This window comes from Gavialis gangeticus, unplaced genomic scaffold (assembly GCF_001723915.1).
Source record: "Gavialis gangeticus isolate Ggan-Ray unplaced genomic scaffold, GavGan_comp1, whole genome shotgun sequence".
In the NCBI taxonomy this organism is placed as follows: Eukaryota; Metazoa; Chordata; order Crocodylia; family Gavialidae; genus Gavialis; species Gavialis gangeticus.
This window is the reverse complement of record NW_017729022.1, coordinates 139,702,394-139,727,240: the sequence shown is the minus strand read 5'-3', so window position 1 is coordinate 139,727,240 and position 24,847 is coordinate 139,702,394. Positions and strand designations below refer to the sequence as shown.

Below are 24,847 nucleotides of genomic sequence, written 5' to 3'. Positions count from 1 at the left end.
CAGATGGGATCTGGTGGCCATTTGCAAACTCACCAGAGGCTCTGTTGCCCCAGGCACCACCTGGGGTTACTAGGAATAACGGCCACAGATTGTTAGAGAGAAGGTTCAGGCTGGACATCAGGAGACATTACTTTATAGTTAGGGCTGCCAGGCTCTGGAATGGGCTCCCAAGGGAGGTGGTACGCTCTCCTACCTTGGGGGTCTTCAAGAGGAGGCTGGACAGATATTTGGCTGGGGTGTTATGACCCCGCACTCGTTCCTGCCCGGGGCAGGGGGTCGGACCTGATAATCTGTTCAGGTTCCTTCCCACCCTAAGTACTGTGAAACTATAAAATAAGAAGAAAACAAAACACTGAATAGCTGTTCATTCATTGAGTAGTGTGCATCCTGTATAGTACGAGAGGCAGAGATCCTGTGGAAAAAAGTGGGTAACTAAGCACTGTATCATATATTATGAGGGCTTTTTGGGTGTCATATATTATTGAGTCATGCATTTGTGTTAAACTGAACAGTTGACAATATTCTAGTCCAGTGGCTGACCAGAGTAAACCATAATGAAAATGCATCTTGTAGCATAGGAATTTGTTTATATAAATCATAGGCTGCTTCTAAACTTTTGAAGCTTACACACCTGATCCTAGGTTGTGTAAGGAACAGGTTTATGGGAGCTGCTCTGCTTCTGACTGCAGAAGCAGTGCTAAGGTGGCCCCTTGATGTTGACACAGTTCTGCCAGCAGAACCTACTCCATCCGCAACATGGGGAGGTCTATGGGCTGCAGGCTGTAATGCTTTCACAGCCCTAGCTGACATGAGTCTGTCAGCAGAACTCTGAAAGGAACGGTGGCTAAGGCCCCTAGCACGCGTTTAATGGCATGATGGGATCTAATCCCCCCCGATCCCAACAGTCACACCTGCATATGTACATGGTGGATGCTTGGTTTTGGTATCAAGGATCAGATCCCAACTGTGCCATTACTACTTGCTGGTGCAGAGGCTCTTCAGGATCACAATCCTGGACTCAGTGTCAGCAAGTTGAAAGCCAGATTCCCACAGCCCAGTGTAAACTGGTGTGGTCCTGGGGCTGGAAACAAGAGTCAGTTGATTGTTGGTCTAAGTTCTGGGATCACACGAGGCCCAGTTCAAGAATCCAGAGCTGGAACCAAAAATCAACCAGTTGTTCGTCTCAGCCCCAAGACTACCCAGGAACCAGTTTGAGATTCCAGTGTAGTCCCGGTCTGGTGTGGTCCTCACCTGGGGCTGGTACTTGAGCTCTGTGCACCACTGTCAGAAAACCTCACAGGCAGCCCACCTGTATACTCATTCTTTTTTTTCTAAGGTCCCAGTGCCCTGGGATCAGGAAGAGGTGTCCTGATCCCAAGGGTGTGGTTTTAACAGGTCCTGGCACATGGGGAGCCCAGGATTGAAGAACCTTTCTCTGATCCCAAGATCTGCATGTCCCAGATGTGTCAAGTGCCTTGCTCCCCAGCTCCCTGGAAGCTGTGAGTCAAAGCAGTCAAGTTGCTGGCTCTCAGTGAGTTCTGCAGCTCCCCACAACCTGGTATAGTGTTTTTCTTGCCCCTCATCTTTTTTGGAGGCTGAGGAGCAAGGCACGTTTTGGTACTGGGTCATAGGAAGCCATAGAGCTCACCCAGCACAAAAATGTGCATTGTCCCTTAGTCCACACTGAAGCTGCCAGGCAAGACAAGCCCTGTGCTGGGGTGTGGGGAGTGCTGCAGCTCCTGCAACCTGACATCCCAGCCCAGCTGATGAGCTCCCCTCAGCTCAGCATCTGAATACAGCAGGATGCAGCCCTTCACAGGGATTCACCACAAAACTCTCAGCCTGCTGACAGGGGGGAGCTGTCAACCAAACCCTGCCATGAAGCCAGCATCAGCCCACATGGCAGCAGTACCCTGCTGCACATCCAGTTTAAGGTGCAATGGAAACCAGCCACAAAAATGTTATATACCTTTGTGGCCTAATTTGTGGCTTTTTACCTGTTTTGTGAAGCCATTAATTGCCTGAACTGGGAGGAGTACTCTTCAAGTTTTTATGACACTGTTAACAGGTTAATCGCACCTAAATCATCATGTCAGTCAGGAGCCAAAGTCCTAGTCAGCAGTTTTATTCTTGAGCTATTTAAGCTTATTAACAACTAAAATATTTTGGAGCAGGTAAATTGCAGTTCTGTGGTATATACTTTCCTGAGAGCTTATGAAACTGCCATATCTCCTGTGAAAGAAAAGAGGAAACTTCATTTAACAAATTGCTTCATCTGGTATCAGACCTCTCCCAAATATTGACTTCTCAGGAAATACTACATTGAGGGTTTTTCCAGGTGTGCAGACCTGATTTCACTAGAGAGGCAAAGCTGTAACTACCCAGGAAGCCTAGGGGGAGAGGACAGTTGGTTGTCCTTTGTATGTGGATTGGTCATTTTGTGTTGCTGCTGAATCAAATACTTTAGACATCTTCATAAATCTAAAGTGGTGATTTTCAACCAGCATACCATGGCACCCTTATGTGCCTTGAGGTAATTTCAGGGGTGCCACAGGGTGTCATGCAATGTTAGCATTTGTAAGGTACACGAACATGATTTACAAGAGAAACCCAGAGATTTCAAATAGGAATCCAGTGTGTTAAATTCTGACTTACTGTGGTTTTTCCGAGTGCTTTGCAACAGAATTGCTCTATTATTTGTCTGTAGTTAAGAAAAACAAACAAACAAAGAGCTGACATGTTGTGGGGGAGGTGGGGGCTGGATGCATTGAGACTATAGAGGGGTACCTTGAATCAAAAAAAAAAAATGACTGATTTAAAGAAATAAGAGAATAGTTCATTTCCTTTGTTTCACTTTTGGTTTCCAGTAAGTCAATAATTTGAATTTGTACCAAAATAAAAACAGAATATACTCCTTTCAGGCACTTTATATTTTTGTAATCGTTTTGGAGCTGTTCTCTTCCAAGCCAGTTGTATAATCACTACCCTCTATTGACAAATACTGTTAAAAAAAATAATGTAATTGCCTTTGAATTTGGCTTTCCTGACATAGCGGAAGCCTACTGTTTCTTAATTTTAAATACCTTTCTCTATCCAACAGTTAGATATTGATCTGTTTGTTTAAAAAATAGTTTTGTGAATTAAAACCTGGCTTAGAGAAAGCTACAGTATATTTGTAAAACCAAAGGATGTCACTAATAAGAAGGTTATGCATACTTGTACATATTCAGTACTTCAGAATAATTAAATGACATCTATTTCAGAAGATAACACAGTTAACCCTCTGTGGCTCAAAAAATATTTTTTCTTCCTGTTACCCATATCCATCTAATTATAGGGTTTTTTTAAATAAAGAATACATGCCATGACGTTTTCTGTACAAAAAACTTTTAGAATTATAGTCGAAGAAACATGAATCTAGTGAGGCTGTGCTTCTTCATCTGAGTTCAAAACTTGAAAAATGCTTAACCTTATTTGTATCACTGTGTTTTTCTTTATTTTAACGATATCACTTCACTTGTGTTAACCTTTTTTGCTTAATAGAATTAGGTCATTTGAAATAGAAAACACATTTAAGTTCTTTTGTGTAGTTTGATTTAATGAATAATTAAATATTCTGATAATTTTACATAACAGCTCCTTGAGTTGGCTCCAGTATTGGGGTTTCTCTGTACTTTTTAATTGTGGTTTGACACTTTGTTCTGTAAAGAAACAATATAAAAACTCTTCTCCCATATAACAATATTTTAAAGACTGTGTAGTCCTTTGTCAAGAAAAGAAGGTATTTGAGAATTGGAAAAAGCTAAACGGTGGTGCATTTATTAAGGGGAGGTAACAGCTTGTGAGAAAATTTAAATGACTGACTGATCGGTTGATCAACTGCATAATTGATTAACTTACTTTTGCCACAGGACTTAAAGAAACCGCTGAAGAGATGGTTAAAAAAAAGCTAGAAGGAAAGGATAAACTAACTCCGTGGGAACAGTTTTTAGAAAAGAAGAGAGAGAAAAGAAAAGTAAAGAAAAAAAGAAAGGTAATGTGCTTCTAAATTTGTAATTAAAACACATAACTATACTATTTTTGTCTTCCTTTAAGTGTAAAGTATTTTGCAGCTTTCAGAATAATCAGGTATGCCTTCATTGAGAGACATTGCTGATAACTAATACCTTGGGAGATCTAAAGAATTAGCAGGATATTCATAGTAATGCTAGGCTTGTAGGCCTTTTCATATTTGTTTGGGAGCCAAAGTAAATATCATTATGCATTTGTGTGATTAAAGAAAAATAAATGCGAGTCTACCCAGAAAACTACCCTTTTGATCTTGGCGTTTTGTTATATTCTGGAATGTTTGAAGGGCAGTCATTTTTATTACTTGGATATGATGATCAGACAGCAAGGCTTGTGATTAGGATGATAGTTGTTTGTTCAGTCTTAAATGATAAACAGATTTCTGCCTCCTAGAAACATGCATTTCTAATGACATCGAGAAATTGCCCAAAGATCAACCGAATGTTTGCATTTGGGGATATTGCTGGGTATGAATGAGAATGGAATTACTTTCATACCACTTGCCTTTCTACTCAGCTGCTGCTTCATTTTTCCATGTAAAGTAGAGATATGTCAGTAGATTGACATATACAATAGCAGTTCACAGACGTAGGGAGAGAGATTCACTAGACAGTACTATTTATGTAGGGGGAACCTAGTTGCTGTCTAACATTCCTGACACTATCCTTCTTCATCCTAAACTAGGATCTGTTAACAGCTACTATTAATTACAGCAATTTCTGCAACTTTATTAAGACATTCAACCTGTTTTCTAAGAAAAGTTTCAACTGGGCATTGACTTATAATCAATTAGGAAAGCTGAGTGGCTTCAGTTGAACAGATTGCAATACTATATGCTAGAGCAACTCTTGCTAAGGCCACTCATTTCTTGCTAAAATAAGGCATGGTAATGGTTCTCATATGCAGAAGGCTAGGTCTTCTGAGGGAAGAGTCCAAAATATGTTTCCCTTGTAAGTCCCAATGTACATTTGGTGGACTTCAGGGAACAGTCTAAGGCAGGGGTGGGCATTTATTTCAGGCAGAAAGCAGCTTACTGAGTTTTGGCAAGACATTGAGGGTCACATGACAGGTAGCCAGGGGCAGATAAATATTAACTTTCTAAATTTTTTAGGGGGCTTGCCACATTTTCCCACCCCTGGCTAAGGCTGTTTACTGAAACTTTTTTTCTAAGGAGGACTGATGTGGAGAATGTCAGTTAATTGTTGCCATTGACTTATTACAGAATCACTTGGACAATAGTTAATTGTTTTCAGTTTATATAGAATGAGCATACTTTATAAGACTCCTGATAGGTTTGGTGAGCATGTTTATATGCTGAGATGCTTCTCAGCATGTAGAGGAGAAGCGGGGAGGAGGGAAATGTGAGCAATCTTGTGTGTAAAAACAAACAAACAAACAAAAAAATCAAGGACCTACACTTCTTTGCTAGTGACCTTCAGCACTGATGTTTAACAGCTTCCTTCTCTAAAGAAGATAGGATTCCCAACTGTTTGCTTAGTTTGTGAATGTGCAATACAAACCTACTATGACATGTTTAGGCTGAGGTCTGTGATTTTACTCTTTTCACTGATGTTCCTGAGTTATTAACTTGAAAAATAACAAGCATGGATATGAAAAAGCAAACTTGTAGAAATGTTTATTCTACACACTTATCTATTCAGGGAACTCAACAGACCGCTTTCTCTGTGTGGATAGTAAGCTTTGTAGTTTCATGTGTTTAACAGATTTAGAATATTTTATGTACATCTCTTAGCTCACAGTTTTACAGTTGGTTCTGTGTTATTTAATTCAAAGCTGTAAATTTGTTTGTAGTAAAAATAATATTTAATTCATGTGAAACTTCTGCATTAGAAATGATTTAATCTCTTAGAAATAATATGATGCTTGCTTTCTGTTATAGGCTGATGCTGAGAAGCTGAGTGGAGAGGAACTTCCCTCCGACGTTGATTTAAATGACCCATACTTTGCTGAGGAACTTGGGGTAAAAGGTTGGTCAATAGAAATAATTTCACTTTCTCAAGTTAGTGTTCTCTCTAAATCAGTGGTTCCCAACCTTTTTAGACCGCAGACTGGCAAACCACAGACTGGCAAACTATGAACCAGCACACTGCGGACTGGAAGTGACTGGCATACTGTGGACTGGCAGCCAACCCATTTTTATGCAGTTTGCCCATCACTTCTGGACTTCCGGTCTGGCAGCCAGCCCTCCTGTGGACCAGCAGCCAACCCTCCTGTGGACCAGCAGCCAACCCTTTATGGCCCGGTACTGGGCACCTCTGCTCTAGACAATGAATTGAAGAAATGGAGGAATCAGGGTAGTATGTATGTGAGAAAGGGAAGCATTCTAATCAAAATTAAAAGTAAAGCTCATTTTGCCAGGAGTTGTTTGGGATATTTGTAACGTGGTAGATGGTGCATTTTTGCAGGTTTTTGTAGAGTAACAGGACGACGCTTCCAATATTTCGAGTAGCGAGTGGCAGCTAATCATCTCCAGAAAATGGCTGTTGGAGGCAGATCTGTCCCCTGATCCTCTGAACATGTCTGATGTCAAAGAGTGATGTGGTTTTGAAATCAAGTCTGTCACATGCGTATATTAATGGAGTTGCAGGGCTCTGCACCTTTGGGTGAGTCCTCTTAGAGGTTCTGACAGTTGAGAGGAGTATACCAGGTTTATTGAAACTAACTTTCACCCTGAATTTTTTTATCACTAAGTGGCGATGTAGACTAGGGGTTGTAGACCTATGGCTCATGGGCCAAATTTGGCCTGTGGAGTCATTTTATTTGACTTTTGGAGCTGGGGGACTTTGGTAGCATGTCAATGGTGAGGTGGGGGCTTGGGCTACATGGCAGCAGGGAGAAGCAGCAAAAGCACTGTGCGGGGGGTGAAGCAGTGACTGTGGCTCTGGCAGTAGCAATGCAGTTTAGGTTGGTAGTGGTCCACACAGAGCTAAGCTCTGTTAAAGTGGCCTTCATTGTAAAAACATTACAAACCCTGGTATAGATGATGGTAAATACCCAGAAGTCAAAGAAATAATTTGGTATTTCAGGGCTTTGGTTCTAAATAGTGAGTGTGTGTTGTCATGTTGTCCCCCCTCTCCCCCACCCCAATTCCTTTTAGTATCTGATATTTTAGGATCTCGGAACATACCTGATTCTTAGCGGATCAGGGGTCCTTATTTTGGATGAACTCATTCACCTCTTTACTCATTTGCTCTGTGTGTGTATTGGGTTATTGCTTTGATTATGTGGGGTGCTATTGCATTGTTCACCATGTGTTTATGTTAGTGTAATCTAGTGTCCTGCAAACAAACGAATGGCCTAAGCCTTTTACATTATGCTTTTAATCAAGTTGCTGTTACCTTTCTTCATTCTAAAGTTCAAAGATGTTGCTACATTTCTAAAGTATTACTCCTTTTTCTGTACCTACATGCCTATTATGGTTCTGGCTCAGTCAGACAGGAAAGAATTGAGCAGTGAAGGACTGCTAACTTGAAAGATCTTGGTGATCTATTAAATAGGTAGCAGCCTGTATTTATTTTGGTCCGAGCAGTCTGTTGGCACGCTGAGGTGAACATCAAGAATGACTCGGCAGTAACATTCTTGGCAGTGTGGTGTTTTAGCAAATAAACAGGGCTGATTTAGTTTTTAACATACCTTAACATGCGCTTCAAATCATGCTGATTATGGGATCATGTTTACATTTCATTAACCAAGTATGAGGAAACTAAAGCTGATTTAAGGAAACTGGTATAAAAGAAAATACTGTTTCTGTCCATACACAGTAAGAAGGAAAATTCATGTGATACTTTTTAAAAGATTCTCATTCCTGAGTTTTGTGCATCCAACATGAGACAGGTTGCGAACTCACTCATTTTTAGCCAGCTGTGCAAAGGAGCTGGTTCTGTGACCTGAACTGCCATAATATCCTCCAGTCTCTTTCCTGATGCACAGAAAGGAACAGGTATCACTAAAATAGAATCAGTTATAACTCTGTTTTGGCATGGATAAGAAAGCTTAAAAAAGATACTGCAGAGTGTTGAGTAGATGAGTGAATCCACTAAGGTTTTTTTCAATTTTCTGTCATTGGAGATAATTTTTTAATAGGATTCACACTGTTGGAGATGACAACAAGAAGTGCCTGTGCTAGATGAGTGAGTGAGAGCAAGAGAGAGAGAAGACAGCTTGATCTAGTAGGTGAAGTAGTGGACTAGAACTTGAAAGGCCTCCATTCTGTTCTTGGCCCTGCCACTCGCCTAATGGGTGATGTTGGGCAAGACAGTTCAGCTCTCTGTGCCTCAGCTGGGGATGCCACTGCCCCTGACTGCCTTTATAAAGTACATGATGATTTACATGGTGTTTAAGTGTTGGTATTTATATTAATAATAGACCCTTAAAAATATGACACTGAATACACAATGAACCCAAATGTGGCCAATTCAAACACAAAAAATATTAATAAACAGGTGTTGGGGCAGGAGATTTTAGCCATCTTCATCTCAGAAATGGGTTATGTTGTAATGCGAGTCCAAGCAGTGACTCCATTATAGGGGCAAAAGCTTAGGAGCTGACAGCAAAGATTTGCACTGATAACTTGGAGCTTCAAGGGGTAACGCTGTTCTCTACCATGTCTTGCACGAAAGAAGCCTGCATCATCATAATGGCAGCCCCAGCCAATGCTCTTGTGCAGTATTTTGTCTTAAGCTAGGTCCTGGGAGAAACTTTTACAAGAGTGAGCACTTTTCAGCAGTAAAGCCTGGGATGAGAAAGGTACAATGCTCCACTTTTTACACTTGAAAGACTTTCTTCCAGGTAAAGCCCAGCAACAAAGCTGTGAGGTGTTTGGATTCATAGGTGTGTGAATTTAAGTCTGCGTTTCCCCCTTAGCACCAAATTTGTACGCAGTGGTATATATGCCAACAGGATAGTCTGTTGCTCTCTGTGTCTGAGTCTATACAAAAGCACACCTCTGGGAACAAAGAGAGTTCTGGCACCAGTGTATCTTGGTATTTGAGGAGTTTGGCAGCCAAAACAAATCTAGTCATTCTAACCTGATTTGCAAAAACTAAGGGAAAGTTTGGATCCTCCAGAGAAAATGTACTCTTTCCTTTCTTTGTATACCGTGTATTTGTTACCAAATGCCTGGGCTTTTTTTTTTTGTAATGCAAATAATAATCCTCAGAATTTCCATGTTGATCTCCTTTATCTGATCGATGTATTGGCAGTAGTAGGATGGTGCAAGAAGAGATCTTGGCACAGACGGCCTTAAAAAAAGTGGCTGCAAGTAAAGTCAAACGTTAACTGCTCTAAGGCCAGCTCTAGTTGCATAGATATAGATGATCTAGGTGCAAACATCTACCTAATTGCAAAGAGGACTCCTAAAATGCTGAGAGCCCCAAGCTGCTTGTATTATACGAGTTGCTTATCTTTGTGGTAATCGCAGCCTTAAAACTGAATAATGGGCCATTTGAATACTGCATGCTGGTACTGCTGAGAGCTTCAGTTTCTTTTCCGTTCCTGCACTGGTGTATGAAGTGTTAAATGATTGCTTTGATTAGCATGCCAGAAAGCTAGCTATCATTTGGTGCTTTTTGATGTGACTTTAGGGTGTCATGATGCTAAACCTGGATATACTCCAGAGTTTAGTGACTTTTATGGCAATTAAAATTGCTTTGTATCAACCTGTGCACTTAATCTAGAAAGAATCTTGGGGTGATTAACTTGGCCCATGCCAGTGCTGAGTTGTGCTACGAAGGAACTTGGTGTCTTGGGACTAGGTGGCCAAAAAGGGGGAAAAAAAGGACTAGTATTTGGAGCCAACTGGCTTTATATGCTTCATTTAAACTTAAGTGTGTGATATATCTGGGTTGAAAGGAAAGAGTTAACATAGAGAAATGTCAAGCAAATGGAAAAATCACTAGTCAAATATGAATTAAGGTATTATGAAAGCCAAAAATACTTTTAAAACATGGTTATTAACTTAAATAGTTGACTGACTCGGTAGTAATTTTTTTGCAGCTGAAGATAAAACAATGATTACATGTCAATTGAAACTCATGAGAAAGGAATAAGACAAGATGAAGTACAATATTGCAGATAAGATTCATGTAAAAAACGGCTGGAGGAAAATGGAAACTATCGTGTACTAATAGTGTTCTGCTTTTTATAATACCTGAACAAGTTTTATTTTGGAGATGATGGAGCAGATTCCTGTTCTTTGAATTCAAGAAACCAAGTCGCTAACAAAAATATGAAGTTCTGTTTGTCTTATTTTTGTTCCAGAATTTCCTTTTGCTGGGGTGACCTTAATCTGGCCAGGTAATAGTGAGCAGTTACTTAAAACAATCTTACACTTTTGATGATAGAATTTTTAGAATTGGTGATTGACAGTAAAGAATTGTTTTTGGTAGGCAGATGATTATTAGATGTATATTGTGGTAGCAATAGTATATGTGGAATTTAGTGGCCCTTAGACAGCTGTCTTAGGCTTCCCACAAAAAGGTTTGTTTCAAAGTGCTTATGATATGTAAAATGTTCTTATGTTCAGTGGAGTTAGCTATAGGTACTTCTAGGGGGGAAAAAGTTCTTTTGGGTTTTTTGATAAGTAAATTTATTGATTTTGTGGCTGTTGTACTGTTAATCAAATTCCTGTGGGCTGCAGCAGTTTGCTAATTCTTTCACATGCTTTGGTTAATTACAAATGTTAACTGTTTAAATCAGTAGTGATTAGTATTAGCATGTAAGGGAACACAACAGACAAGCAAGGATTGAGAGCTATGGATCCAGTGCTGAGAGGTCAAGAGCACTGGTAGTGTTTATTGTTCTGTGTCTGTTTCACCAAGGGCTGAATGTCCAGGCTTTCAAGCCTCTGTAGGGAATAGGTGAGATTTGTTTGCATCTCTGTGCAGACTGCGACTGTGACTTAGATCAGACCCAGTGCTGGAGCCCTCAGGTGGTGAATTCTTTTCTATTAATAAGAGCTTAACACTGACTTGTAAGACTTGAATTTATGCTGGTTGCAAATGGAACCAGTGGTGAACTGGTGAACAAGAGAGTCTAATGGGACTCAAACGGAGTTAATAGCATAGAAAACAGGAATTCTTTTTGTGGCCTTGAAGTCCTTAAGTTATAAGCAGCTATTGACTTTTTAGTATCCAAAAAAAGTTCTTGGCCAGCTGAGTAGAACCACTGTCTGTCCAACCAATTCAGAAATGCATTTCATAATAACGAATTGGGGAAAGCAGAGAAAAGGACTGTCACTTTGTGCCTGAACAAGGAATGAAGAGGAAGAGGCATTCTACAAAGCCTGAAGCACAAGGGAATGGCCAGTTCTGCTCCACCAGAGGAAAAGGAACCAGGAGAAAGTCAGCATATGTAAAAGTCTTTAGTCACTTCTAGCTACCCAGTGCAAATAGTCACCAACATGGTGTTGGAAGGCTGACCTGGAGGAAAACACAGCTCCCCAAGATGCCCCAGAGGACTGACATCAGTTAAAAGACCAGAGGTTGTGTCAGAATGATAGACTACCTTCACTGGAGACTGTTAAGAGGAGAGCAAACATTCTGTGAGGTACACAAGGACAGCAGGACTGCACATAGTCTTTCTAGGAAGGAGAGAAAGGCAAGTCCCAGAAGAGTTATGATGCATATTAGCATTTATGACGCCATGGCAGAAGACCCTACAGCTCATCAGTCTTCAGACACATTAGAAAGGAGGTGAAAGAGAGAAAAGGAAAGGTTGCATTCAAATCCTTCCTGTCTCACAGGCAAAGAAGTTAGATAATAGAAATTATCAGAAGTTAAATCATGGGCTAGATAAAGGGATTTTGGTTTTATATAACATTTAGATCACCATCTAGGAGGAGAAGAGAACATATAGCTTGGATTACTCCCAGATTTCTGGGTGATGGGAGCAGGAAAACTTTGGGAAATAACAGGGGAGAAAATAAATTGGGTAAAATTGGTATTATTGAATAGTGATGGGCTGAGTCACAGTAGCAGAATTTTAAGATCACTTGGATATGATCCATTTCTAAATGCTCCACATCCGATATGCTGCTTTAGATGTAAAGATGAATAGATGTAATATGAGGTTTGGAAAACCACATCCTAAATGCATGCTTCTCTCATCTGATCTCAGTAGCAGTTATTCTTACCTGCTCCATCCAATCCCTTTGTGTTCATTACAATGACACCTAATGTGATGTAGGCAATTTGGTGTATATGTAGAAGTGTTGCAATTCAACACCTGTAATGGTATATTAGAACTTTGTGGTACCTTGCTCCCTTTCTGGAAATAGTGCAAGGGCTTTTGCCATATCCAGGGGTTAAGGTTGCCTTTTGAGCAGCATGTATCTTATCCTTTTGTTTCCTAGCTTACAGATATGTGAGCATATCTGAACTCAGTGTTCTGCAAAGGTACAGAGCCTATTAGATAAACTTGACTTTGTTAATGTTTTGGGGGTGTAGGTTGTAGCCGTGTTGGTCGAAGGACATAGGCAGACAAGGTTCTTTGCGTGATGTTTTGGAGCATTTAATATAGATGTTTGTAAAATTCTCAGCATATCCATGTTTTACAGTAATTCCTCTTCTTTTGGTTTCGTAGCTGTGATTGTTGGCTGCAGGTTGGATAGTGTGGGGATGTTGGTAAATAGAAATGGAACTCTTCAATATTATGCCCTGCATAAATGACCTTCTCCTTTCTCCCCTGCTCTTTATCATGCTGCTCCAATACCCCCGTATTTTCCTTGCTTTTCTAAGCCCCACCATTTGCTTACATTCCCCCAGTGCCATCCCAGCCTCCCGTCTAGTGCCTACAGCTCTGATCACCCACAGCTTCCCTGCTAGGCATACCTTAGATGTGTGCTGCTTCTAATTCCAGATCCTCCTTCTTTGCCACTTCATGTTCTGATCAACACTGTGGGGAGGGTCCATGGGAAGGTGGGAAAGTTATGGGGAGTGACTAGTGACATTGCTAGGGACAGGAGAAGGGGGCAGTAGAGTGGGGATACAGTAATCCTATCCTGAAGCAGGGTGTAGTGCAGGTGCGGCCAAAACCGCAGCTTGCCACTCCTGAGCAGTTTAAATGCAGCTCCTGAAGAAAGTATTTGAATGCCAAAGTATTACTTGAGCTGGGGCTCTGTGCTCAGATTGGCTCTGACATATGCACCTCCAGGGTTTTATTCCTGTCTTTCTTTGCTACATTCAGATTTTAGTTTGCAGCAAGAATGGTTGGGAAGTTTGGCCACCTCTCACACCTAGTTGTTGGGCAAGAGGCTCTATGTATCCATCTGCAGCATAAGATATACAGAAAAGTATAAAGTGGCCTGTTCTTCTCAATGGCATGTTTTCAGCAGGAGGAAACCCTATAGAGAAAAATACAGCCTGAAACAAGGAAGCTGAGGCTGTACCATTCATTTTCATTGGTGTTCTTACCCTCTTCCCGTGGTGTCGGCAGTACTGGTCATGTCATGCACTAAGCATGAATGATTTTAGTTCCTTATCCTTGTATCAGCTATGTGGGGGTATATTTAGGGTGGGGGGGGACAACGAAGAGGACGATGTGAGAAGGTGAGTGTATAGCACTGAAGACCTCTTAGTCTTCCATTTCACAGGTCTAGCCTTTCTCTTTCCACTCCTCAGTCTCCTGACCTGCTCTGATCTCCCCTTCTTTTCTAGAAGTAATGGGCATGGTGATGGAAGGATTTGTTTGGAGCCTCATTTCTACTGTTGGGGATAGCATAGGGATGGGGGACAGTATATTTTTCAAGGAGGCTGCATAGTGGGAACAGAGTGGATTTGATTTAAATCCAATCAATTTAAATCACTGGTCAGGTAGCCTCTATTTAATCATTGTTTTCTACAAAATGTGCATTCTTGTTTGATATAACTTTTGTTCAAGGCTATGGAAATAGGCTTCAGGATAATCAGCATATGTTCTACACTTTTCTGTAGCCCAATGTTGAGAACTTTGGCTATGAGGATTCCATCTGTGTTGTCACGATTTTGTTTATGAATCGTCATCGGATTAGGCCAGCTCTCATTATATCACTCCAAACAGTCCACTTCTGATTTCCATCACACATTTTGTAGGAGAGAGAGTTTGGCCCCTCCTGCTTCCTTCAGAGCAGCTGCTGCAAAGTGGTTGTTACGGAAATATTGTGCAACTTCAACAAAATTGCACTGATAATGTTTCTCTCTTGTTTCTACTGCCCCTCCCACCTTGCATTTATCTCCAGACTCCTTCTCTTTGCCCAAATCTATTCCAACCCCAGCAATTGTCTGTCATTTAACTTCTTGAAACTTTGCACTTTTAGAGAGAGGTGTAATGGCTTGACTCTGTGTACATAAACTTGTAGAGAGACAAGAGGACTGATGGGTAGGTAATCAGGTCTGTTATCTCTCATGTCCATATATTGGGTGTCCATATTAACAAGGATATTATCTCTGGAGACACAAATCCACAGTTTGAGAACTGAAACTAAGCATCACAGAGATGCTTAATGGGATTTTCTAGACCAGTGGTCACCAAACTGACTGTTAGGAGCTCCACAATCAACCATCTCAGTCTGGGGGGGCTAGCCTCCCCGGACTGAGATCGATTGTCAGAAGTTCCATGATCGAGAGAGGTGGGATGCATGTGTGGAGCAGCCAGGACACAGTCTAGTAGTGGCAGGACGTACAAGCTGCAGGATGCACATAACTGGGCTTAGCTGTGTCCCCTGCCACTGGGGACAAGCTGGGTGAATAGGACGACCCCCCTCCAATCCCTCTGCCCCTGGGTGAGTGGGGCCAAAAATGTGTTTAGTTAAGTAGCTAATTATACTCTGGAATAGGACACTGCAATTCTTGAAAAGCCCCTGAAATATTTTGAAGAATTGCCTTTAAAAAAAAATCTCTTAACTCTTTCCAAACATCTTTCAGACCTCAGGTAGACTTCCAAGATAGGCTTTAGGGGAAAAAAAAAATCCTGGTTTTAGGGGCCTATTCTTATGGGAGTCCCAGAGGCTCCTCTATAGATTAGTAAAAATTAAAGAAAACCACTCTACCCAATGGGACTCAGTGCTCAGTCTAGAACAGTGATCTCCAACCTTTTTTGGGTGAGGATCACTTTTTGAAGTAAAGGGCAATCCAGGATCTACTGTGCCCCTCACCTCCCTGCCCAGCAGCTCAGTTAGGGGCGGGGGAAGGAGAGGAATAGATTGAGCCCCCCATGGTAAGGGAGGGAGTGGGGCCCTGGCCAGGCTGGGGTAGGGTTAGGGCCTGAGCAGCTCATCCAGTCATGCGGGAGGGCTCTCACCACTGCATGCACCCTGGCGGGGCCTCCCACAGTCTGTGCATGGGGTGAGGCAGCTGCTGCTGCCTGCTGGGCTTTGTGCTCCAAGCCCTGCTGCAGCTTGGGGCTCAGGGCGCAAATGCCAGGGTGCAAAGCCCAGCGCACAGTGGCAGCCGCCTTGCCCTCCACACAGATCCAGGGGGCATATGCCCCCCAGGCCTCTGCCAGAGTACATACAGTGGCGGGAGTCTCCTCACACGCCTGAACGAGCCACCCTCCCCCAAGCCCGGCTCCAACTCTCCCCTGGCCCTGCACAGCTGGGTCTCCACTCACCCCTGCCCCATTCCCTCCCTCACCAGGGGGCCTTGTTCTGCTTTCCCTGTCCCCCTCCCCAGACTGACCTGTGCGGGGGGGAGGGGAAAGCAGGGCAGGTGGGAGGAGGGGGGGCGGTAGATCCTGGATTGCCCTTTTTTTCCCAACTTGATTGGGAACAACTCTTAGAAAGACAGTGTTTTTAAGGTTCACATAGCAATCCATTTAAACAAGAAAGAAAAATGGAGATTTCTGGTGGTTTTGGAACCAACCAGTCTTAATCTCCATTGAGCTATACAAATGGTTTGGATTTTTACCTCTTTGCATTTACCCATACTTGCTAGTTTCTGTGTCCTGCAACTTAGTCAATGTTCCTGTAACTGGCTAAGATTTCTAGCCTATTCAGTCTTTACATACCATAGAGTTTAATAACATTAAGGAAGAGGAACATGCAGTTTCATCAGAGGGGCCCCCTCATGTGCTTACAGGTGCTCTGCTCTGGACAGTTCCCTGGAGATACTGAATCAGCAGCTTAGGATTTGAGGAGCAAGTAATTCTGTTCATCTTCCTTCTTGGTGTTGTCAGCCAGGATTTGTGTGTTTTGGGGGTTTTTTTCCCCTCCAGTCTATCTTGGAAGCCCACTCGAGGTCCGAAAGATGTTTGGAAAGAGTCGAGAGAATTTTTTTAAAGGCAATTCTTTAAAATATTTCAGGGGCTTTTCAAGAATTGCAGTGTCCTATTCCAGAGTATAGTTAGCTACTTTAACTAGACATTTTTTTGGCCCATTTATATATCTAGTCTCTCTACGGCAAATCTGGCTCAACAGAATGAATTCAAATATCTTCTTTCAGTATACCCCAAAGAATTGTAACAAATTGCTTGAAATGCAATTCCAAAGTCAAAGGTCAGAGTGTGAGATTCAGTCCAAGAAGCTTTACACTTCCCCTGCTACTTCATGACTCAAGTCTTGAAACTTTCCAAAGAGAACAATTTGATTTAATAGTATTTGTAAACAGCACCCACATTATTAATAAGTTATGTGAGTTTGTGTTATACTGGTACTGTGCATAACATATCCTTATAACAATATAGTGAGCACAGAATAAAACAAAACTTCACAACAGCAATTAACTTGGGAGAAGGGATTGACATCATATATCTGGACTTAAAAAAAGCCTTAGATGTGGTATCCCATGATCTCCTCATGGAAAAATTGGCTAACTGTGGCCTCGGCTACATCACAGTCCAATGGCTGGGGAATTGCCTCCAAGGTCAGACCCAGAGAGTGGTAGTTGACGGAAGGGAATCATCATGGTGCTCTATGACCAGTGATGTCCCCCAAGGCTCTGCCCTGGACCTGTACTCTTTAACGTCTTCATTAACCACGTGGACCCTGGTGTCAGAAGCAGACTGGCCAAGTTCGCTGATGACACCAAACTTTGGGTTAGAGTGTCCACACCTGAGGATAGGTTGGTGATCCAGGCTGACCTTGATAGGCTTAGGAAGTGGGTGGATAAAAACCTGATGACTTTCAATATGGAAAAGGTATACTCCACCTCGGGGAGGTGGGTGCATGGGGAAATCCGCATCGCACATCACCCTTATGGCCTCTGCAGTGCTATGTTTGCTAGCACCACAGCTGAAAGGGACTTGGGGGTCATGACTGACCACAAGATGAACATGAGCCACCAATGCAATGTTGCAGCCGGTAAAGCAAACAAAACTCTGGCTTGCATCCATAGATACTTCTCTAGCAGATCTCAGGATGTCATCCTCCCGCTGTACTCAGCCTTGGTGAGGCCACAGCTGAAGTACTGCATCCAATTCTGGGCTCCACAATTCAAGATGAATGTGGAGAAACTTGAGAGAGTCCAGAGGAGAGCCACACGCATGATCAGAAGGCAAGAGAACAGCCATTATGAAGAGAGGCTGAAAGCAATGGAACTAGAAATGCGCAGGCTCAGGGGTGACCTGGCAGCAGCTTATAAGTATATGAGGTGTACATCAGGATCTGGGGAAATGCCTATTCACCAGAGTGGACCAAGAGATGACAAGGTCCAGTGGTCATAAACTCCTGCAAGACTGTTTTAGGATGGATATAACGAAAATCTTCTTTACTGCCTGAGCCCCCAAGGCTTGGAATAGACTCCCTTCAGAGGTGGTGCAAGCACCTACTCTGGACGTTAAGAAACATTTGGGCGCTTACCTTGCTGAGATATTTTGACCCTAGCTGACTTCCTGCCCCTGGGGTAGGGGGCTGGACTTGATGATCTTCCAAGGTCCCTTCCAGCCCTAATGTCTATGAAACTTAAATTGCCATGTGAAATTTTGGTTCTCCTTTTATTTTACTGTCATCTCTCTAAAGTGTTTTTTTTTTTTTTCCCCCTAACATGACTCTTAAAACTTGTTATAAAACCAGTGCAGCTTGTAAGAAATTTTTAGGAAGCCTTGTTTACAAATATAAGGAATGACAATAGTTGTCCTGATTTTGTTCACAAACACTGTCTTGAACTAGGTCTTAATTTAGTTCAGCTGTCAATATTGTCAGACAAATTAGGAAAATGCTAATTAGGCCCTTCCCTTCCTTAACATTTTTTTTTATAACACTCTCTCATTCTATAATGGAAGTTAAGAGTAAGGCATGAGCATCTTGAAAAATATATGAAAATTTAGCAAGTTGTGCATATACTTGATTAGAGCTTACTGATAGATAAAGGAAGGAGTTGCAGCATATCGTTCCTCTTGTTTTGCTTATACCAGTTCAGTAGATAAGGTAGATTGTTTGCTTGCTGTCTCCAACTGATTTCTTAACTTGAGGCTTTTCTTCACTACTTGGCATTAAAATGTGAATTTCAAAAATAAATGAGGCATGCTTCCAAATTCTGGCATATATAAGCAGTTCTCACATGCGCACATGTGAATTAATGTTCATTTATTTGTTTTGTCCTTTAAAATCAGGTTTAAAGAAGAAAGTGAAGAAATCAAAGACAGAGAAAACTAATACAGAAGAAGAAGCTGAGATAAAGAAACAGAAGGTAAATTGTGTGAAAGCATTAAGGATGAAAGATATAGGGCAAATTCTTGTACTTACCATATGCATATAAGAAGAATCAGTGGGTTCTGCCAATGAGTTCAGCAGGACTACTCTTAGGCCCCTGGCAGAGGTTACATTTATGGTGTAGATGACACATTAATCACTCCATAAAATGTGTGTATATCATGCTACATCAGATACCACATGTAGCATGATATAAATGATGTATAATGTAAAACATCTTTGTGGCTGGTTTGTATTGCACATTAATTTGTACTTGTAGCATGTTAAAGTACAGTGACATAGCCCTGCACTGGGTGGCAGTGCTCAACTTCCTAGGCATCGAGTGGAGGGAGCTGATGGGGGTTTAAACCTGCTAAGTGGGGACATCCTGGCAGCTTCCTCTGCTGAGCACCACTCAACCCACATATGGGGCAGCCCCATGCATGGCTTTAAGCCTGCTGATTTGAGGGAGCCCATCAGTCTCCTGACCCAGCACCTGTCAATTCGCATCCAGGTTTAAACTTGCTGGTGTGTTTTCAGTGTCTGACATCTGTGATCAGACCGCTTTGCATCATTATTTAATGTCTGCCAGAGACCCTTAGAGAGGGCTATAATTAATGCCAGACAACTTGGTATTGTCAAAAATAGGTCTTCACAAACCTGTCTCATGCTCCTTGAGATGAGAATTTGGTTGATGAAGATAACTGCAGGCTTAGTTAGACTTTTGTAAGGCGTAATACTACACACTTTTCTGCCTGAGAACTTAGTACTAGACAATATTAAGAAAGCAAACATTAAGTTGATTAAGAATTGACTCTCAGATCTCAGAAAGTAGTTACTATTGAGCCTTCATCAAATAGGGTATTACTTGTTCTGTAAGATTGTTATTCTAGTACTTTGAGCAATCTGAACATAAATAAAAAAAAATTCTGGTAAGATTTGTGGATGGTGCAACTATTTTTGTTTGAGGTTGGCGTAAATTAAGTTGGAACAACCATACAGAGCACTCTCAATTGATCACTGATGTGGGCCCACAAAAACAAAATATGTTTTCATCTGGCCAAATGCAAAGTTATGCATCTAGGAACGAGGAATGAAGGTAATAACTGCAGAAAGGTGAGCAGAGTCCCAGAAAGCAGTAGCCAGAAAAGATGCAGGGATCATAGACAAACCATCTGAATATGTGTTTCTAGCATAACACTTGTAGGCAAGAAACAGCTAACACAAACCAGAGATATGCATCAGGAGAATGGATTTAAGAAAATGATTTTATGTCTGTGTGGCATTAGTGAGATTGTTGTTGAAATACTGATTCTTGAGTAAATATTTGAACAATTGAAGAGGATGCAGAAAAAGCCAAAATGATTTCAGGGCTTGAAAAAACCCTGTTTTCTGAGAGACTTAAACAGCTTGATTTGTTGAATGACGATTCAGAGGTGATGAGATTAACAGCATTCTCACAAAGATCCTACATGGATCTAAAGTCATCTCCTAACTTATACTCAGTGATGGCCTAATTATGCAGCTAATGTTTGTTTTTTAACCAGTAAGTGTCTTTAGAGGGAGTAAACATGGGGTGCTGAAGGCCAGAAAAAGAACTGGGTGGAAGCCAAAGCGAGATGAACAGAAATTAAAAATAATCCACACATTAATAGTGAGGGTGCCGGTAATTAACCACTGGAATGAGCTAACAGGGGAAGTGATAGATTTTCTGTCCTTTGATGTCTTCAGGTCAGAACCAACTGCATGCCTTCTGTGAGATGTGTTTTAGCAAACTATAATTTTGGGTTTTAATCAAACAAGTTATTTGGCTCAACATATGGGTAACAGTAAAATTTAATGGCCTGTGATTATATAGGTGGTTGTATCAGCTGACTTAATGCCTTTAACTTTTGTATATCTGTGCACAAATGTTCATAGGATTAGAACGCTGCAGATTTATCTCAGGGGTGGTATGAAAGACTCCTACTGGATCTTGGCACTGTAAACTGTAATTGTATCACTTTTTTCAATCTCAGGATTGACTTTCAGTTGCTGTATGTATAAGGATATGGATAAATGAAAAAGTATGTTGATTTAATAGGAGACAAGATATTATGCATCAGTTCATCTGCTGTTTTACCTGTCCACCCTGTGATAACTGGAAGATAAGCATGGGTAGTTTATATACCAGAATAAAGCAACTGCTATAAATTACCACTGCTTTTAGCTTCCATTTACCTTGGGATACAAAGGACAGGTGAAATGGTTACAGTGGATCAGGTCAGCACAAGCGATTCCCACCTCTCCCCACTCTCTGTTGCCCCTTTAATTTGGTATAATAGTTTCATCTGGTCATTCCCTAAGTTTGTCCTTGTGTTTGCTAATGAAAGTGAGCCTATTTCCCATTCTTTTGCACTAAAGAGGTTTATTTTAAATACATTCATTAAAGTTAGTCCTTATTTTCATTGCATGGTATGACTGCCAGTGTTAAACTAAATGCCTTCCAAATCTGTTCATTCACAAACATGAACTTTGCAAGATGGTAAGTTCTATACATGTTGCACAACTTAGCTTAACCTATATACTGTATTTGCACTGTTGTGTGTTAATAAGCTCTCCTGTTTTGCATATTGTTCACAAAAAATTAGGCTAAAAGAATAATGCATTTGCAAAGTCAAATGACCAAAGCTAGGGTGTGCCCGGATGTTGAGACAGCCTCTGCAATGTTAATTCAGCCACTTTGTGTGTACACATTATGGTTATAGTTTTTATTTACAAGGTCCCATTCAGTGAATGCATATCTGTTGAGTGTTCATTTTAATCCTGTTTGCAAAATTAGTAATCCGTTTTTTCCGTATGTGTATGTCACGGAGTGGGGCCTAGGAGCGGCCGTGATCCCACTAGCGCCCCCTACCGTGCCAAGTGAGTGATCCAGCACCCTCAATTCTCGCCCGCCACGTCTTGTTGGTATAATAGTTTGATATGGGAGGCTGCCTTAAGATCCCCTTGGTCACAATGTTCTGCTAATAACTGCCCCTCCTGTACCAGATGGGGTGACTTGGTGCAACCCTGGCCTTATGGGCTATGCATGCCTCCTACCTCCCCTTTAGCACGCCCCAAGCCTCGCAGTTGTTCCGGATGTTCTCATGTCTCCGATATACAGGCCCACTCCGGGCCTTTACCCGTGCGCCCTGCCCTCTCTGGACTCCTGCTCGTGTGCTCTGCCCTTCCAGGCTCTTTAGACTTGCCCTCGCCCCTTTCAGGGGCTTCACAATCGACTCGCCCTTGTCTAGGGCTTCTCCCATAACCTCGTCCTCACCGGACGCTCTAATCTTGTACGTGCCCTTCTCCGGGCTTCCTACCACGCCTTTCTCCTCCTGGCCCCAATTCACACGTCCGCCTCTCTTCAGGCTTCACTCGCAGGCCTGCCTTTCTCCGGGACTCTTAGCCGCGCGCTCGCCCTTCTCCGGGGCTTCTATACTAAACCAGTGCCGCTCCAGTCTTGCCCGGGCCCGCGCCTCTTGCCCTCGGGCGCAGGTGGCACGCAGCCATGCCTGGCCCTCCTGACCCTTCTCGGGGTCTTTCGCCCGACAGGCAAAGTACCACCCTCGGGGTGGGGGTCTCAACCCCCACACACCGCACCACACCTGTGCCAAACCAGCCGTGCCTCCCCAGCACTGCTCGGTGCCCAACCAGGGCACCCAGGAAACCCCCTAGACTACTGGGGATCTCCTGTGAGGCCTCCTCACACCCCTACAGCCTCACCCGGTCCTCCAGAAATATACACAACAGAAACATAAGCCAACCGGCTGTAACAAAACAGTAAGCCTACTGGCTATAACATAAAGTCCAGGCCCACCTGGCTCTCTTGCCAAAGCCAAAGTCAGGCTTCTCTCCACCCTTAGCATAATGCAGCCCTCTGGGTGCTCAGGCTGCACTGCTCGGCTTAGCTCTCCTGCAGAGCTCCTACACCTCAGGCTGCCAGAAGGGAACTGCTAGCCAGGCTCCAGCCTGGCTGTTTATAAGGGCCTGGCCCTGCCCCCTTCTGGTCACCTGACCCACCTGGTTGCTCCAGCAACCAGCACCTGAGCTGCCCTGGCAATTAGCAGAGGCCCTAATCCCTACTTAGGCATGGGGCACCCAAGTGCCCCCGTGACAGTGTACCATCCAACTTCTTCACTGAAAAAAAGTTTCTCCTGGGCATTTCTAACAATGCTCTGTCCTGTAGTTTCCAAATGTTTCACGAGTATCTAGGAATCAAAACTTGTGGTAGAGGTGATGTCTTTTTATTAGACCAACTAGATGTTTTCAAAAAAATTACTTTATTTGCAAGTTTTCGGGCACAGGCACCCTTCTTCAGCCATAGGAGAAAAGATTATAAAAGTTCTCTTAGGTAGAAATGAAAGTTCATATTTCATACATCATGTGTATGTATTAATTTATCCCTTTATCCCCCCCCTGCCTGTGTCCCACTTTTACAGAATGACAACTGAGGCCCAGAGATTAAAGCTAGAATTTTTAACTTTCCGCTTATTTTTGGGTACTTGAATTGAGAAATAGGGTTTCGCTTTTGAGAATGCTTTACATTTTATAACCCTTTTATGTTTAAAACACAGCTCTAATCAACTTTACTGTGGTTGTGAATGTTCAATGCTTCTACAAATTTGGCACCAGGTTTTCACTGGCTGTTACCCAGAAAATGAGGAACACATGATTGTGGCCAACTGTGAACATTTTGGTTTACTTGCTTGGCATCATATTGGAACTGTGGAAGGGGGAAACAAGGATGAAGTCTGATCTCCAGAGTGACATTCAGTGGCTTTAATCATGAGGCTGTTCTTCCTCTTATGCAGCCTCTTGCCGTACTCATTACACACCTTCCAACCTCTAAAACAAAGTGGAATCCAGCAGACAGCAGCCATTTGTGGGACACATTTCTGATCCATTCTTGGAGTATAATTCAGAGGTGGAGTTCTTGTGCCTTTTTAAAGTAGTTCACAATCATGGCATTAAAGACAGAATCATAATGCATGCTCAGTGGACCTAAGCATTTGGGTTTTGATATTCCCTAACATGGGCACTTGATTTTTGCAAGTGTACTTAATATAGGGATTTTTAAGCAAATTCCAATTTAAGAAAATCCTGGAAAAAGCCCTCAAATGTAGAGATTTGAGACTAACCAGGTCCAGGTTCAGTTCAGGTTTTGGAATTCAGGGGGAAAAGGGCTATTGACATTCTTCCTGTCTTTCCCCTCACGACCCCAACATCGTCCTTGCCCTCCACCCTATTCCACTCCTCTCCACTTGGTTCCTGCTCTCCTCCCTTGTCCTGTTCTTTTGTTTGGTCCTCTCAGTTCCAGCATGATTGCTTCCTCCTTCTCCTAAACACCTGGGTGCTGGGGGTGAGGGTGGGTAATCTAAAGCTAAGTGCTTTGGTCCGGTGTCCATATCCACAGGCAGCTGAGAAAAACACTTGAATGGAAAGTCCAGTACTGCACCCACAGCCAAGGTGGAGTATGTTTGTCAGTTTGGCCAGAGTATTAGAACTGGGAGGGATTGGAGCGCACTCAGTATACACAATATTGCACTAGTATTGAAACTTTGAAGATGTTTTAGAGGCTTATAACGTAGTTAGATTTTAGGTGAACTTTCTCATAGATTGGTGGGGAAGAATACTGGCTACCCAAGAGAACTTTTCCAATCTTTTCTCCTATGCCTGTAGAAGGGTTTTTTGTGCCTGAAAGCTTGCAATTAAAGATTTTTTTTCCAAAGATCTAGTTGGTCTAATAAAAGATATCACCTCTACCACGAGTCCTGATTGCTTTCGCCTCTAGACCAATATGGCTACAACCTGGATACCTGCTAGATCCTGATACATTTCTGGATCTTGTTCCAAACTATGGAGACAGCAGCTCCTCAGTTAAATGAGTATAAACAAGCAGTCAGGCAACCTGTTTTTTTTTCTGTATTCTCGTTCTCAAAAATGGCTGAGCCATTTTAGCTAAAATCTTAAAGGAAAAAAACGCTTTAACTTTTCCCTGCTTGTAACTGGAAGCCAAATCTTGTAGTAGAGGAATGCCTGGCAACCATAAGTGTGCGTGTTTGTTTGTTATTGTTTTTCATTTATTTTAATGGCACTACCAGTCTCCTTCTAGACTGCACCTAGAATGCATGTAAC

At 42.3% G+C, this 24,847-nt stretch overlaps 1 protein-coding gene across 1 annotated transcript in view; it reads left to right on the top strand.

The window, feature by feature from the left end:
* ESF1 (ESF1 nucleolar pre-rRNA processing protein homolog) overlaps nt 1-24,847 on the top strand; it is a 104,317-nt gene that overhangs the window by 70,153 nt on the left and 9,317 nt on the right. The window contains exons 10-12 of the mRNA XM_019516246.1: nt 3,912-4,033; nt 5,969-6,056; nt 18,610-18,686. Coding sequence (XP_019371791.1) covers nt 3,912-4,033; nt 5,969-6,056; nt 18,610-18,686 — 287 coding nt within the window. The remainder of the gene's footprint in view (nt 1-3,911; nt 4,034-5,968; nt 6,057-18,609; nt 18,687-24,847) is intronic.